The following is a 17,414-nucleotide window of genomic DNA, read 5'->3' as shown; positions in this document are numbered from 1 at the left end:
CTACCCACAATTCAGCCACTGCTTGGCCTCCACTGGGGCCTCAGGGCTCCTCTGCTACCCATTCCGTCCACCTCTGGGGCCTTGAGACATCTGCTAGCTGATGGGTTCTTGAGTGAGAGTGGGAATGACGGCAGTGCAGAGACCCTGATGTGAGGAGGGTATGGCTAGCATCGTTGGGTCTCATCTGTGAAAGTGCAGGGGGCAGCTGCCATGGAGGATAGCACACGCATCCACAGGACAGGAGTCAGGGTGGGGGGTGGCTGTCGCACAGCAGGGGGGCCCAGCCCTATCACAAGGGACTCAGCAGCAGAGTCTGCAGCAGTGCGAGCCCGGCAGGCTTCTGGGAGGCAGAGCTGGGCAACACTCCTCTCTCAACCCGCTGATCAAACTACCAGCTCGGACCCTCTCTTGTCACCACCTTTCATAAAAGGAAGCCCCGTAAACTGAGGCAGCTCTGCCTTCTCTGTGCCTGGTGGCCCACCCCCCCATCCCTTCCTTATTTGATGGGGGGCTCTGGAGGGAGGCTAGCTTTTGGCCTCCATTTCTTCTGTCTCAAGGAGGGACTCATCCCTAAGGATGAATCACAGATAGAGCCTTTAGGGGACACAGTGCTGTCTTTAGGAAAGCAAGAGGTTCTGGGATTATAGGGTCAGATGTGTAAATGAGGGAGACACCCTGCATGTCTAGAGGCCCGCGCAGCCCTTCCAACGTATACACTTGACTTAAAGATAACGCAGATGTGGAGGAGTTCACATTGTGAAAAACAAAGGCAAAATGCACACCCCACCTGGTACCCAGCACACGATGATCTAGGAGACACCACACCAGCTGCAGTCCCTCCATGGTCCGGGCCTCCCTTCTGTTAGAGGAATTCTGGGGCTCCAGGGGGAGACACAGCATTGGCTAAATTCTGGGTAGGGTGTTAATATATCTGTGTGTTGCATGGGTGGGCAGGTGGATGCCAGGGTTTAAGTAATTATTGTGAAAAAGGTAGGATTTTGGAGGAAGCCTGGACCTCTTAACTCTATACTCTTAACTCCTTTCTGTCCTCTTTCCTCCCAACACCCCCAAATTGTATGTACTTCACCACGAGCTTCTATTCTATTTTTTTCTGTATTTCATTCACCATGTGTTAAGTGGCAGTGCCCATGGTAAGCGGGTGAGGAAGCATGCCAACCAAAAGGGCCACAGCCACATAGCTGCTAAATGGTGGAATCTGGGCTTGAACAGGTCCATGACTCCAACTCAAGTGCTCTTCCCCCTACACCCTCTGTAACTTCCCGTTTCTAAGCGGAGCTTGACTCCCGGCTGGGCTAAAGCAGCATGATGACGTCTTCAGAACTTCAACATTCGGGAACTTTATGTAAGACTCGGCTGGAACCAGCAAGCCATTCTGAGTCTCCTGGTTTACCCCACAGGGCAGGATCTCCGCTCTGCTCCTGGGTCCTTCCAGTGCTGCCTCCTTGTTGGCAGTGTGGTCAAAGCACTGGGTTATGGTGTCTGGGATCTCACCCCTCCTTGCAAGCAGGCCTTCCTCAGAGATCTAAGACCACGTCTGGCTGCTGCATTCTGACATCTAGGGAAGCCTCCTTCATTATGATGCCCATTTGCTACTATACAGAATATTGTTGGGTGGGAAGGAAGAGCTGAAACCTAGGCGGGGACTCCAGAGATGATTCTCAGACCCACACCTCCAAACTGGCTTCCCAAGGGAACCTCCACCGCATCCTCAAAGGTGAAGGCCACCTGTGGAAGCTATGGTGCTGCCACCATCCCTGCTGCCACTCCCACTGCCACAATTGCCTCTCAACATTCATGAACTTGGTGTCCGGACCCTGCAATGCTATTGTAACAGGCAAGCCACTGCCCATCCCAACTGCTCCTAACCCTATGATTTCACTAGGCAGCGTATAACTTCAAAGCAGCAGGAAGGTGGTCTCTATCTGCTCTCCACTTCCCAGATCTCCCTAGTTCACCTAACTGGCAGAATATAAATTATATCTAGACTCCTAGTTGCAAAGGAGTCTGAGAAATGTGTTTTAAAATTTTCTGGTCACTACAGTACAAGGAGAAGTTTAAGATGGACGCTGAGGGCCAAACCACCGTATATATTGGTGAGAAAAAATACTGAATATTCAAAATAAATATTCCAAAGATTTTCTAAATGCTTCTGGCTTAACGTTTGTTTAATGAAATTTAAAAAAAGTCTTAGGTACCTGAAGATTATGGGCATGTTCACAAGTGCCAAGAGTCCTCTTAACCATCCACAAGCTTACTTTTCTGCACCACTATCACCATTGCAGAGTTCAGGGCGTTTCTCATCCGTTGGGAGATTAGATCCTAAAAAGAATGATCCATTTTCATTCTTTCCATTTTTTCAATTATAGAAACAATACAAGCATTGTTTGTCTGAAAAATATAGTAAAAATACGTCTAATCCTATGTCACTATCACAATAACCACTTCACTCTTTTCCTCTGCATATTTACATCTTTGTGAATGTAATGTTCATAGAATTTTGTTTTGTTTTCTCACATAACATTGCATCATAATTATTTCCCATGTCGTTGCGTAGCCACAATTTTAATGGCCCCATAATATTTCATGAATACAGGTATCATAATTTGCTCAGCCAATGTTCTCTAGTTGAACATTTTGGTTGTTTCCAATTATTTATTACTATGAATAATGCTTTGAAGAGCGTCATGCATATTCAGACAGTTGTGTCACATTCCCTGAAGTGGGACGATGAGTTAATATGTACTGGTTAAAGGGTATCCATTTTTACACGAGTATCAACAGGTTTTGACCAACGTTTCTTCAAAATCACCTCTGGCAAAAGCAATTACTAAATTGTTCTCCAGCAATTACTAAATACAGAGCGTGTTTCTACCTAGCCCATCCTTAGCACCGGTCTTGGGAGCAACTTTTGGCAGCTACCAAAATTGGGGAAATGGTGCCCTTGGCTATGAAGACTCTATTGACATCACTGAATCTCAAATCCCAGAGAGCTGCCTGGGTTGTTATGACCCAAATCTTGGGACCAGGGTGAGGCCAAAGAGGGTGTGCAGCATCTTCAGGGTCTCCTGCACCTTTTCATATCTCAAGGCACAGCTTTTCTGACCAGAGAAGCCTTCTTTGGATAAGGTGCAGTAAAAGTTGATCAGCTCCAGCCAAATCTTAAGCCCAGAACATGCACATTTAGATGTGCAGATGCCATGCTTTCAGGGAGCCTTAGATAAACAGGCAGGTTACTCCCCTACTTTTTGATTACTCCCCCTTCCCCCAGATGGAGAAAGACAATATTATTTAGGTTAGAATAAAACAGTCTGGGTTACACTTTATTTAAGAAGATAGCTTGGGATGAGTTTGAGATCGAGAAGACCAGAGTCTTTAAAGATAGGCAGATGCAATCCTGCACGATTTCACTCTCTTGGCCACTTTGCACCCTACTGTGAGACCAGGCTTCCAGAGCCCCTCCAGCCCCAGGAAAACGTGCTGAAGGCGCCTACTCAGAAGGGCTCCATCCTGGTGACTACTTATTGCCCGGTCCAGGGCAGGGTGGATTTAGCCTCTTGGTGAGAATAAGGAGGCACAAGTTTTGCTCTATGTATTATGTGTTTTCAGTGAGACAGAAAAATTCGAGTAAGTGGCCGTTCTCCTCAACGAAGCAGCCTGGCCCAGCATCTTGAGTTTTCACTTTGTTCCCTCCACGGGACATGCTCTCGAGCTGCACAAAAGGAGGTGCACCCCTCATATCGCGCAGTGGGTCCTCAATTCTAGAACTCCACTCCACCTCCACGTGTGCCTCCACCCCTCCCCTCCTCCAGCCACCATAACTGCTCCATAAATGACGTTCGCAGCAATTTCCCCCCTCCAGGCCTGAGGAATGCCAAAGCTTGCTGAGCAATACTGTTTGCAAAATCCCCGGCTCTGGGGGCAGATTTTCCGCTGCTCCGAATCTCCCTCCAGCCTCAAGCATTGCCCAATCCCTACGGTCCGGCTGACCCTCCCCAGCGACTGCCCCAAACCAGGCAGCACCACCCCAACAGGAGGTAAGACAACTTCCCGGGACACCCCAACGTCTCCTTTCGCCCCCATCCGGTAGCTTGGAAATTTGCACTGGGCAGTGACGTCACACTGGGAGGCGGGTCCCCACTGTCCCGCACACCAATGGTGCGGCTGCGGCCGGCCTCTACTTTCCCAGTGATTGGTGCCCCTCTGCTCCACCCCAGCCCGCCATGGCGTCAGGCGCCGCAGCACCCGGGAGGTGGTTCCCACTTTAAAGAAGTGAAGTTTTTCGCCCCCTCCCCCTCCCCGCCCGCCTCCTGCAGCCTCCCGCGCCCAGCGGAGCCGGCGGATGGAGCTACGCTGCGGCGGCGTAGGGAGCCAGGCTGGAGGGCGCAGGATGGATGGGGACAGCCGAGATGGCGGCGGCGGCGGCGGCTGCAAGGACGCCGGGTCGGAGGACTATGAGAACCTGCCGACCAGCGTCTCCTTATCCATCCACATGACAGCCGGAGCGATGGCCGGGATCCTGGAGCACTCGGTCATGTACCCGGTAGACTCAGTGAAGGTGAGGCGCGAGGGGACTTTAGGGACGGAGCGAGCGGAGAGGAGAGCGCGCGCGCGTGCGTTTGCATCCCGCGCAGGAGCAGCCTGGATGCAGCTCTCCGAAACCGCGCTCTCCTCGGGGCCGCGGCGCCCCGGGTCTCCTGGGTCTCACCGGGAGTTGGCGCGCGTAGCCGGGGCGCCGAGGAGCGCGCTGCGCAGCTCCTTCCGCTGTGCGCCTGGGCCCTGGGGGCACCCCCCGCGCCCACGAGGGTGCCCCAGCCGGCGCCCCGCTCCGCCGCTCCCGCCGAGTTCCCAGCCCGGGCTGCTGGCGGCGCTGCGGCCGGCGAGGAGGAGTGGCGAGCGCCGCTGGCCTCGGTGGTGGCGGCGGGGTTCCCGAGGGAGGCGGCCAGTGCAGCTTTGCACAGTCTTACCACTGTCTGGCCACGCGATCGGAGAGTTTGCGGTCCCGGGTCGTTGCGGCTCCAGCTGGCGCTCCCGGTGTCCAAGCCGTGGCGAGCGGCGTCCGCCGGCCGGTGCCGGGTGGCCGAGGCTGCCCACACGTGCGCTGTCCCGGAGGGACCCGCCGCCGGGAGCGCTAACCACGCTCGCGCCGAGGAACGTGTCCCCGGTCCGGCCGGCCCGGCCACCCGCCCTCCGGCTGTCGAGCCACTGAGAGGCAGTAAGACTTGCAATGACATTTGCCTTCTCATTTTGTTGCAGGGAGGCGGGCAGGCAGGGAGAGCGTGTGCTATACAGCCTTTCTTACGGTTTGTGTAATAGAGGTTCAGTTGGCCCGGTACTTCCCGGGTAGTTTTAAATGCATTTCTGTAAGGAGGCAGTTTTAGCCAGGCGGATTTTGCCTGAGGTGACCTCAGTCAGCCTGTTCAGGATACCGAATGGCTAGGGGATAGAGTGCTGAGGGGGAGTAATTCTAGTACTGACACATCGCACTTTTGTGGGCAGAACTCATCTAAAACACACAGCAACCCTGGGGATTAACAGATGAAGAAACCGTGGCACAGAGAGGTGAACAGATTAGCCTGCCCGGGCTCATGAGCCACTGTATCCTCCGACTCCAGCCTCAGTGTGCTTTGGGAGATTTGGGGACCTCTCCGGGTGGCAGTTATCTTGGAAGGCAGGCCCAGCAGAGTTCCCCAGTTAGCATCTGTATCTTGTTGCTGATGCTGGCCCCATGTGAGTGGCGTGAAGGCCAGAATGTCTAATGCAGAGGGTTTTCCCTGCCCTGGGCAGCTCTCAGAGCTGGCAGTCAGGGGCTGCACAGACACGGGTCCAGAGAGAAGACCATGGGCATTGGCAGTAAGGTGAGCCCAAGTCTTATATTGTGCTGCTGGGACTGAGCCATCACCCCTTCTCTCCCTCCGGCATCCCAGTGGGGAATTAAGGGAATGGTCCTTGCCTGCCAGGGTTACAGAGGCCACAGGGAGATCTTGTCTTTTAGGTTTCCGAAGCTGCTCCAGGAAAGACCCTGGACAGATACCAGGTGGCATTTGTGTAGGAAAGAATCCCTCACATGTAATAAAATTCCCCATGTTTGAAGTTGTTGTCTCAGGCGCCTTGGACAGAGTGTGGGAAAGTTAGGAGCAGGGAGATGTTATTTGAGCGGCACCAGACCCACTGGGTCGTGGAGATGAATGTTCCAGGGACCTGTACCACTTCTGAGGCCCTTGGTCTCTGCTGTGAGTTTGGTTCAGGGCATCATTTTAGTTTATCTTTAGGATTAGGAATAGTCAGTCATGCCTTTTGAGCTCCCTGTGACACTCTGAAGAGGCATTAATCTCACGTGTTTAAATGTTGTGATCTGTGTTTAGTTTCCTCCCTGCCCCTCCTTCTGCCCCATGGACGCTGGTCTGTTTTGATCCATTTGTCACTGTGTACTTAGTATTACTTTCCGTAGCGGTTGGTTTTCACCTGTGACCAGGTTAACGTGGTGTGTATGATCGAAGGAGCTGGTCTTACTGTCCTAGGCAAGTCATTCTGTGGGGCTTGACTGTAAAATGAAGGCTTGGGTTAACTAACCAGGAAGGTTTTCTTGGTTCTGCGATTATAATCCTAGCTCTGAATAACGACCCTTAGGGGTTCTTCTGGTTTTGAGCATGCAGGTTTGGCTTTAAAGCCCCTCTTGTTTTTTGGCTACAACTTTCTTGGATTACTCTTTTCACTTTGCAGCAGGGATGAAAGGCACAGAGTTAAGTGGTATGAGCCCCGCTGTGTGACCCCAGTGAGGCTGTGGCAGAGTGCCAACGTGTGCCAAGACCAGCATGGTTGTCATGTGTCCAACATGAGATATGCGTCAGTCACGGGATTGCTCTACTTGGGGAGACCTTCACTGTGTTCTTCTTAAATATTTGGGAAGATGAAGACTGTGAGTAATTGAATCAGGAGCCCTGGGCTGGGGTTCAAGCCCGGCCCCTAACTTGTTTCATGCCTTAGGCACTGTTCTGTGTCTTAGTTTTGTCACTAGTAAAACGGAGGCTGTGGACCAGTTCAGTATTTCCCATTTTTAACCTGTCCCCCTTTCTATGAACACAGAATACTCACCCTCTTTTTTTTTTTTTTGTGGTACACGGGTCTCTCACTGTTGTGGTCTCTTCCGTTGCGGAGCACAGGCTCCGGACGCGCAGGCTCAGCGCCCATGGCTCACGGGCCCAGCCGCTCCGCGGCATGTGGGATCTTCCCGGACCGGGGCACGAACCCATGTCCCCTGCATCGGCAGGCGGACTCTCAACCACTGCGCCACCAGCGAAGCCCCCACTCGTCCTCTTTACGTTCTTGAAATTTCAAAAAGTTATTACACCTGAAGACAAATCAATGTAAGTTGTATCTTGAAAGGGAAAAAAAAAGTTTTCTTTGATTTCATAAGGCACACAGTTTTAACCTGTTCTTGTAAAGTTCAGTGAGAGTGTTGGATGGGCCTGCTTTTTCCAGTTTTTCTCTCCTAGGCAGTGTGAACCATGGTGCTCAGGGGTGGTCACTTTCATTTCTGAGCCCAGCGAGCTGTTAGGTTGGGTCATTGAGTGCAAATAGGTCAGCCTTGCTAATGCTTCCCACTGTAACATTACATACATTTTCCCATGAAGTCCCATCCCCCCCACCATGTCACCTTAATGATCTGCATTTTTCAAACTGGGTGGTGACCCATCAGTGGGAGCAACATTTTTTAAAAAATTAATTAATTAATTAATTTGGGGCTGTATTGGGTCTTCGTTGCTGCGTGTGGGCTTTCTCTAGTTGCTGTGAGCGGGGGCTACTCTTCGTTGTGGTACGCAGGCTTCTCGTTGCGGTGGCTTCTCTTGTTGCGGAGCGTGGGCTCTAGGCGTGCGGACTTCAGTCGTTGCGGCACATGGGCTTCAGTAGTTGTGGCTCGCGGGCTCTAGAGCGCAGGCTCAGTAGTTGTGGCGCACGGGCTTAGCTGCTCTGAGGCATGTGGGATCTTCGCGGACCAGGGCTCCAACCAGTGTCCCGTGCATTGGCAGGCGGATTCTTAACCACTGCGCCACCAGGGAAGTCCCGGGAGCAACATTTTTAAAAAGCCAGATTGGTGCGAGTACAGAACACGGGCACGTGTGGCATGCGGTAAGGAGCAGTGTCGCTCCATGAATTTCTGCTTGGGTGTGTGTGTGTGTGTTCTCTGAGTGGCTGTGTAAAGTGCACTTCTGGCTGGGGATTATGGACAAAAACGTCAGAAGAACACTGAACCTCATAATCACTAGTGCCTCTTGAGCTCCAGCAGTCAACAGCCTGTGATTATTAAGTGGGTATTTGGAAGACTTTGGGCAACTTTTCTCCTCTTTCCTGTGTCTTCCTCTGTCACTTGTCCCCGCACTGGTGGCATATGAGTACTCACTCATCCATAAAGGGCCAGGCTGCTGGGACCCCGTACTGGTCCCAGGGGAGCGAGCGAGGGGCCTCCGTAGGGCTCTCGCCAAAGGGTAGCCACGACTTGCTCCTTTCCAACTGGGGCTTTGCAGCCCCTCTACCGTGAGCCTCTCCCTGGTGCTCCAGAGGGGCCAGTGGCGTGGTCGCCTAGACCAGCACTTGGGGTGGATGTGAGAACCCCTGATCGGGAGCGCTCAGGGCTGTGGGGAGAATGCCAGGTGGGTGGAGGAGGAAATTCCAACCAGATTAGGCACACCGCTCGCAGACCATGCTGAGTCCTGCGGTGGCGAAAGCCGGGGCAGAAGGAAACAGGAAAGATTTGAAGCGAGGGAACTTCCGCTGACCCTTTCACAGCCCTTCTCTTGTTTTGCTTGTCAGGGAAACTCAGTCCTCAAGCTCTGCTGGGGGAAGCCCTCCTTCCCCGCCAGGGTGCAGCCCGATGGCAGGGCACTGACTGCCGGCCGAGTGGGTTAAGGCTCAGCCTTCTCTCTAGGAGCTGGTGGCTGCCGGGCCAGTTAGAAACCTCGCTTGGCCTTGGGGGTTTCTGTCGCCGGCCCTGCTGAGCTCTGAGCAGCAGCAGCGAGCCAGGCAGGTGCCAGGAGGCTCTGCATTCCTCCACTTCTGACTTTGCTCATCCTTCCTGGTCCCAGCAGTGCAAGCTGACTGCTAGGGTCCTCTGGGGAGGTGGGGGGCAGGGGGCAAAGGCAGCTGCCAGTGTCCCTCCCACCCACTCCAGTGCTTTCGAAACCAAGTACCGTCCAGTAGATGCCATTCTGCTTCGAAAGGGCGTGAAATCCCAAATTGCTCTCGTTCTTGCAACAAAATTATAGTGATCTTTCCTGTCTCCTAGAGATCCCGCCCCTCCCTTCTTTTCCGTCCTCCTTCAGCGGGAGGCGCTTTTCTAAAAGGTGGATTTCGGAGTGGCGTGGAGTCCAGCGAGGAGTCCTCTTGAACTTCTGTGCGGTTGTCTGTGTCATGAACACCCAGGCCGCGTGCTGATGCCCAGGGCTGGGGTCTGCTGGAGGAGTGGGAAAAGGGATCTCAGGCGGTCCCAGATCAGCACTTGGCCCCCATGTGGCCACTTTCTGGCCGGCTGCGGGCCCCCTCTGCCCAGAAGTGGGGGAGAGGGAGGCTAGAGCAAAGGGCTTGGAGGGGAGCCCCTAGGATTATAGTTGGCAGTCAAGGCGGCCTCAGCTTTTTAACAGCGGGAGGCACTTGGGGCTAATTGGGGGGATTCAATTACATCGTTTAAGCCATACAGGGGTGTGCACATGGGGTAGGGGGGTGTGCACATGAAGTGGGGGGGGCGTGTCATGTGGAAGGGAGGGCGTGGCTCTGTGGAGTAGGCCTTCCATAGTTTCCTGGTTTCCGTTGGGCACCTTTTAGCCATCTGTGGCCCTTTCATTGAAGAGGACTTTTGTCCCACCGCTCTTTGGGGCGGTGACCAATCTCCAGACTTGAGTCCCACGTTTCTTCTTTTACAGGCTTGGGTTCTGGACCCCTTCTGACTTTCCCTGACCCACTGGATGAACTGGCTTGCTTGTGTTCAAGGAAGCCTTTGGTAGTCCCTCTTGAACCCCAGAACTGGCTCTTTTCATATCTCCCCTGGTACCCAAGGGGTACTTTCCTTCTCAGAGAGTTTTCTTTTTGTTTTTAATCCTCATTGAGTTCTGCTTCTCCGAAAGTCTGCCCTCCCCTCCCAGCCTCCACCTGGAATGTTTGCTGCCGTCATTTTTCATAGGAGGCTTGCATCCGATCACTGTCTCTTTAACTGCAAACCTGCCCTCAAGCTCCTTCTGGCCACAGTTTCTCACCCTCAGAGAACTATCTTGGGGCAATTCAGGTCCCAGTCTTGGACTTAACCGGTTGGGCAGGACACTTAGCTTTTCTGAGGTCTAGTTCTCTTATCTGTGAAATGCAGACACAAATTTTCTTCCTGCTTTTTCTCACCTGAACCAACTTTCCATTGCTTCCTTCTTCCCTTGTTTTCCCGTCGGAACCCACGGAAGTTCCGCGTAGCAGGCTCCCTTACATCTTCACTGAGTTTTCCTTCCTCCTGCCGGTGCTCTTCTCCTGAGACCCCCACTTCCCTGAAGCCTCTCAAGAAAAGATGGTTCCCATCGCCTCAAACCACATGCCTTGGGGCTGCTGCCCTCTGGCTGTTCATCACCCCCCTTATCAACTGCTCCTTCCCCTTTGAGGCTCCCGCCATCCACTTCCACCAGTGTCCATCCCTCTTCTCTCTCTGTCCCCACTCACCTCCTGCTCTACTGGGATGGCAGGATGGGTAGGGGCGGGGTCCCCTGAGCCTGACTGCATGGACTAGGTCCTGCTTCCCACTTGGGTGTGACCTGGGGCAAGTTGCTTCATCTACTTCTGTGCCCAGTTTCCCCACCTGTAAAAAAAAAGGACAAGATGGTACTGATGTCCCAGGTGGCTGTGAGCGTTGAGTCCTTACAGCGCTTATCAGAGCCTGCCGTGTGTGAGTGTCCCCTAGGTGGGAGCTCTCAGGTTCATCATGGTCATCATCAATGACGTGATCCAGTCACTTTCCGTCGTTCTCTGAATGTTGGCGTCTGGCTCATAGATCGCTCCTCTACCCTGAATCCCATCATCATCCTGAGACTGTCCCCTCTTGGCCACCACCCAACGAACACCCAAATCCCTCCATTCTTTACGTTGCTCCGATCGAGGGCTGTTACCTCCACGGGGCCTTGTCCTGACCCAGAACCTTTCCGCCTCTGAAATCGTGCGTTCAGACGTCTCATAGCCTGGCCACAGCTTTCTCATGGTCACACTGTGCTAGGGCTCCTGTCTCTTCTCTCTCTCCTCTGAGCGCATCCCTGGCTTCCTCAGCCCATCCCTGCAGCCACTCCTGGGCCCGCAGTTTCTCTGGCTTTGGTTCTTCCAACGCTGGCCTGCCCACACCTAATCCCTAACAACCCACCACCCGCTGGGCAGCCGAGCCCTTTGGGAGAAAACCACACTGCTGCCCCGTGTGCCAGGCCTCTGCGGCCCCCAGCAGACCCCACTCCTCCAGCAGACCCCAGCCCTGGGCATCAGCACACGGCCTGGGTGTTCATGACACAGACAACCGGACAGAAGTTCAAGAGGACTCCTCGCTGGACTCCACGCCACTCCGAAATCCACCTTTTAGAAAAGCGCCTCCCGCTGAAGGAGGACGGAAAAGAAGGGAGGGGCGGGATCTCTAGGAGACAGGAAAGATCACTATAATTTTGTTGCAAGAACGAGAGCAATTTGGGATTTCACGCCCTTTCGAAGCAGAATGGCATCTACTGTCCTTTCCCGTGTTCTGGTCAGTCTGCTTTTGTCCTCCTCAGCAGCTGCTTCAGAGCATCTTGCTTCTCGGACCCCCACCCCTCCTTCTCCCAGCCTCAGTGTGGCATCTCGCTCCCTGTTTATAGAGGAACCAGGCCCCCAGTCAGGCTCTCCTGTGACAGTCCTTCCAACTAGCCTGCCGTCTCCCGCCCCTCCCTCCTCCTATCTTAAGGTAAGAGGGTCCTTCCTTCCTGTAAGGGGAATCAGCGGGGGAAGGGTGACGTGTAGGGACCACCCCATACACCTGCATTTGAATCCTGGCTCTCCACCTGGGCCACCTTACTTGGCCTCTCTAAGCTCAGTTTCCTTGTCTGCAGAGTGTGGATGTGAATCCCAAGACCTACCTTACAGGGTTGTGGAAAGAATTAAGTGGGGTGACATGCGTGAAGCTCTTGCTTATTGAAGTTCTCAATAAAGGTCATGGGGGTAGTTATTGTGGTCAGCTGTCTCATGAGTAACCCGGTTCCAGTATCCTTAGCATACCCCCTCCCAGCCCCACCCCACCATGGGTTCCTTCTTAGAAGCATTTCTACGTCCAGTCCGTACTTCTCCCATCTTCAATAACGAACCAACCCCAGGCAGCTCACCTTGAGCCCACGTGCCCTTAAAATAACAAATGTTAGAGAAGGACGGTTGACATTCAGTCTCTCCCTCCTCCCCTTGTCACCCCCCAGCCCTCTCTGGGTTTTTGTGCCCGTCGCTCTGCTGGCACTAGGGTGCCAGTGATCTCCTGGCCTAATAAATCCAGCCATCGTTTTCCTGGCCCCTCTGACGACAGGCAGCCTGCTGGTCTTCCTCAGAATTCTGCCCTCTACCTTCTTTTCTTTCCTCGGGACACGTCTCCATTTCTGCTTGGGTCCTGATAACTCGCAGATGGCATCTCTGTGTCTCTGGTCCAGACTCTCTAGGAGCTAGATAAACAGTTGCCTTGAAGACATGTCCATTTGGCTGTCTTGGTGTCCATCATGGACGTCCTGCCCTCCCCTCTGGCCTGCCCTTTGGCCTGGGCCCCCTCCCTCAGAAAATTGGGGATGGTCTTCAGCTTTTCCCCCACCTCTGCCCCCCTTCCCCTTCTCCCCGTATGCTTCCAAGACCTGTCCACTCCTGCATCTGTAATCCCTCTTAATTTGTTCTCTTCTCCCTCCTACTGCTTCTACCTTGGTTCAGGGGACTCAGCAGCTGTCGCCTTTACAGGGCAGACATCCCTGATCACGGAGTCACAGTTGAACAAACCCTCCCCTCCCCTCACCCACACTCCCCTATTGCCCGGCCCCGCTTTTTCTCCACAGCATGTGTTACCTTATAACACACAATACTGTTAATTCGTACTTATTTATTTATCTATTTTCCTGGCCGTGCCACGCAGCCTGTGGAATCTTAGTTCCCTGACCAGGGATCGAACCTGTGCCCCCTGCAATGGAAGTGCAGAGTCTTAACCACTGGACTGCCAAGGAATTCCCTCATATTTATTATTTATACCGTTTACTATTTTCTTCATATTTGTAATGTTATTTACATTGTTTATGGTCTCCCTCCATTGGAATGTCAGCTCCCAGTGGGCAGGAATGTTTTACTCCTTCGTTCTCTGGTGTGTTCCTATTGCCAGAAGCAGTACCCGGCACACAGTAGGTGCTCAGTTAAGTACTGATATTTGTTGAATGAATTCCCACAAATCCTTCCTAGCTAGTCCTGCACACTCCCAGTTTTCTCTCCTTAAATAGGGAAGAGTAGCAATACCCATCCTGCCCACCTTTCAGATCTACTTACTGGATCTTGGAAGAAAGTGCAGCCAGGTTTGCAGTGAACACAGTTTAAAAAGCATAAAGCTCTCTGCAGGTGCCACGCCATGGTATTTATTATCAAACCAGGATCGTGTTAAAGGGGTAAGTTTAGCCGATTGGAATGGAAAGTCCAGCCTGTTCTCCACGGTGCTGCAGAGCCTGCAAGGGGCCTGAGGGGGTAGAGGGGCAGCCCATTGTCTCAGTTCACATCCATTGGTGTCTCCCCCCACCTGACACTCCCCTAGCTGTCCCCGTTGCCTTCAGAATAAAACCTGGACTACCTCGCATGGCATGCAAAGACCTAGACCTTCTCCCCCCTGACTTAGCCACCGGGGATACGTAAAGGTTTTCCGTGACTCTTGGTTGAATGAATCAGTTGTTTTAAAAAAGATGTGGGGGAAAAAGTGCTTTAAAACCTGCTATGAAACAAATGCTAGTTTTTGTTTTGCTGAGCGTTTGGAATCTCTACTGTATCTTGGTCACAAAGAGACTTTCTCAGCCCTTTTGCCTGTCCCTTTCTTGTGGTAGAACCCATAAGCCTCAGTGAAACCCTGATGAGGCTAGGAATTCATCTGGCCAGCCACTTCATTCATTCCACACTTAACTGAGGCCCCTCCTACCCCGGGCAACAAAAATAAGTCCTGGCCCCTATTTCCAGGGCCTGCTCCCTATAATTAGACCCTGAGCTTAGGTGATGGGACCGGCTGGCTCCCTTTGAGGAGATGAATGGCCCAACTTGATATCTGCTTTCAGATGGGCATGAGGGCTGGGGTGTGGAGTCTGCAGGGCCCAGGCTGCCATCTTGAAGGTCTGGAGTCAGATTGGGAGTGTCACTGGGATGTCTTTGCCTGGCGTTCTTGCGTCGGCTCCTGTCCCCTTGGGAGACACTGGCCCTCAGTTGTACTGTTCCTCCGTGCCCCCCCACCCCCATCTTCTTCCTCACCCCTGCGGTTGTTAGTCATTCTGGAAGCTGAAATTGGTTCACAGAAGGTACCTTTGAGAATCCCCTCACCGTACCCTCCCAGTAATCCCAGACTGCCGGGAAGGGCCGTTGTCTGGTCACTAAGAGGTGTTTTGGTTTCACATTCGTGCTTTCTCTCTGAAGAGAAAACAAAACATGTTGAAATAGAGAGAAATCCCAGCAGCAGCTTGGTTGAAGCAAGAGTTGCATAACAGGTTTAAGAAATGTCTGGCCACCGTGGATCAGGTGAAGGGACTGCCGCTTCGTGTCATGGAGAGGACGTCCTCTGAGGCCAGCGGCCTCCGGATTCATCACACACATCCTGCGAGAGACTCAGAAAGCCATGGTACCGTGAGGTCCGGTGGCAAAAGCCCCTGATGGATCTCTCATTGTAGCGACAGCCTTTGTTCCCTGGAGATGCTGCCGTGGGCAGGGGCTGGGAAGGGGGGCGTGTCTGTCAGACTGGTGCTGGTGTTGAAGCCCCTAGAAAGGGCACTGAACTAGGAGGGGTTGGGGCTGGCCCCATGAATTTAAGTCCCAGTCCTGCCATGCGCCAGCTTTGAAACCTGGACGAGTCATTTCTCTGGGCCAGTGTCTCCTTGTCTCATGGACTGCTATTAGTCACCTGGACTAACATCATCTGTTTACCTACTTGACAGGGCTGTTGAGAAGCTCAGGTGGGATCATGTTTGAGGGCGGCTTTTGTAAACCTCGACAGGCCCAGCTAATGACAGATCATATCAGAGGCAATATGCTTAATGATTAAGAGCCCTTCAAGTTAACAACACGGGCTCTGCGGCTAGACTCCCTAGGCTGGTGCCTGGACAAGTTACTGAAAACTCTCTGTGCCTTATTTTTCTCATCTGTGAAATGGGGATAAAATAGTACTCACCTCGGCGTGTTGCTATGAGAATTATGATACACCTAGAGTGTTAAGAAGAGCGTCAGGGACGTGAAAGCACTCCTTTAATATTAGCTCGTAATATCATTTCTGAAAGGGTTATTTCTTGAATGCCTGGTTATGCTTGTATGTTGCTATTGTAATTGTATATTACAGTATTTTTGTATCGTTTCAACCTATATTCTGTCCCTTGATCCTCCTAGATCTCCTTTTTTTTTTTTTTTTTTTTTGCGGTACGCGGGCCTCTCACTGTTGTGGCCTCTCCCGTTGCGGAGCACAGGCTCCGGACGCACAGCCTCAGCGGCCATGGCTCACGGGCCCAGCCACTCCGCGGCATGTGGGATCCTCCTGGACCAGGGCACGAACCCACGTCCCCCGCATCGGCAGGTGGACTCTCAACCACTGCACCACCAGGGAAGCCCTTAGCTCTCCTTTGAAGATAGGAAAAGGCATGTGCAGTTTCTCATTTCATAGATGAGAAAACTGAGCTTCAGAACAATAACATGCCCTGAAACTTGGGCCTCTTTCTGCTGTACCAGAGTTGAGGAAAGGAATCAGGTAGGAGCAAGCAAGTGAGGTGCTGGGGTGCAGACTCAGATGTTAATGATGGCAGAGCCCTTGAGCTGGGTTCTGAGAGGAGATGATGGGGCCTCAGCTGCATTCTTGGGAGGGAGGAATTGGAGTTGAGGGAACACCAGCAGGAAATCAAAGTGTGGCATGGAACACGGGGCTCTAACGTATAGGTAGGAGTTCCTGGGTCAAGTACTCTAGTATTCAGGGCAAGCGGATGATGACAAATGGTTATTGCCATAGGATATTTTTGGCTCTGTCTGGCTTCTCTCTCTCGAGCAAGTTGCAGCTCTCATTTCAGCAGTGTGTCAACGTTGGACTCAATATAGTAATTTGAATTTGGACTGGCCTGAGGATTCCTTTCCAGAACACAGCCGGAAAATGACCTGTTGGGAAGAGCATTACCTCATAGTTCCTCGGTCTGCTAGGGCTGCAGTGTCCTCATCTTAAATAGGGCAGAGTAACAATGCCTGTCGTGCCTCCGTTTCAGGTCTACTTAATACATCTAGTAAGAAAATACAGCCTGGTTTGCAGTGAACAAACCTTTATACCATTTAAAAAGTATAAAGCTCTCTGCAGGTGCCAGGTTGTGGTATTTATTATCAAACTGGGATCCTGTTAAAGGGGTAGGGTTAGCTCGTTGGAATGGAAAATACAGGCTCTGGTTCCAGCCACTGTAGGATTTGCTACAGCTGCATGGCCTTGGGCACTTAACCTCTCTCCTTACACACAGTGTCTCCCATCTGTTGAATAAAGACCAGGGTGGCCGGCTGCTGCCACCTCTTTAGCTGGGTAATGACGAAGAGCCAATTATACTCTGGGGCGTGCTCAGAAATACATTTAAAATTGATGATGTAGGACCAGTGACGAGCGGGGCCGCATACGGCTGGCTACGGTGATTAAGGCCAGTGATTAAGGCCGACTTCAGGGAGTGAGGGCCCCGTTCATCTCCGTGGGGTTATCGCCTTAGAGGCTCCATTTCACTCTTCAGGTGAGTCTGCCTCTTTGAGTGGCAGGCGTGTGAGGCTGGGGACCAGGGAAGGTGGCTGATCACCCTGCAGTGTGTCTCTGTGTGTCTGTTGATGCTCTTACCTACCTTGGTCCCTCCCATCTCTGTTTGCCTTGGTTGTTCATGGCCACTGACCGTGAAAAGTAAGAGGGGAAGGAGGTAGGACACAGATGCCTTTGTCTCGGGGTCCCTGGTCCTCCTTTCCTCGCACTGCCGACACGGAGGGTTTTGCTTGCTCATTGCTTTGCCCTGGGCCTGACAGCCAGTGTGGAGGGTGGAGGTGGAGAGTGGGCGCTGGCAGCCCGCAGGAAGCTTGCTGGCTGGCTTGCTGGGGATGGGAACATGCAGGGCCCTGCCTCTGGCTTGCAGTGGGGTACTCTGCTCCCCTGGAATAGAGGTGGT

The 17,414-nt window shown here is 52.8% G+C and overlaps 1 protein-coding gene across 3 annotated transcripts in view; it reads left to right on the top strand.

Annotated features, from left to right (window-relative positions):
* The first annotated feature begins 4,249 nt into the window (after positions 1-4,249).
* The window catches only part of SLC25A37 (solute carrier family 25 member 37), a 43,640-nt gene continuing 30,475 nt past the window's right edge, over positions 4,250-17,414 (top strand). Inside the window, exon 1 of one of the 3 annotated variants that reach the window (XM_079926106.1) lies at positions 4,250-4,576. In XM_079926106.1, the coding sequence (XP_079782232.1) occupies positions 4,361-4,576 (216 nt within the window). In that variant the 5' untranslated portion in view covers positions 4,250-4,360. The remainder of the gene's footprint in view (positions 4,577-17,414) is intronic. The other 2 variants (XM_079926108.1, XM_079926107.1) reach the window with 2 other exon arrangements.

This window comes from Stenella coeruleoalba (genome assembly GCF_951394435.1).
Source record: "Stenella coeruleoalba genome assembly, chromosome: 7".
NCBI classification, from domain to species: Eukaryota; Metazoa; Chordata; class Mammalia; order Artiodactyla; family Delphinidae; genus Stenella; species Stenella coeruleoalba.
The sequence above is the reverse complement of the archived record's forward strand: the minus strand, read 5'-3'. Positions and strand labels throughout refer to the sequence as shown.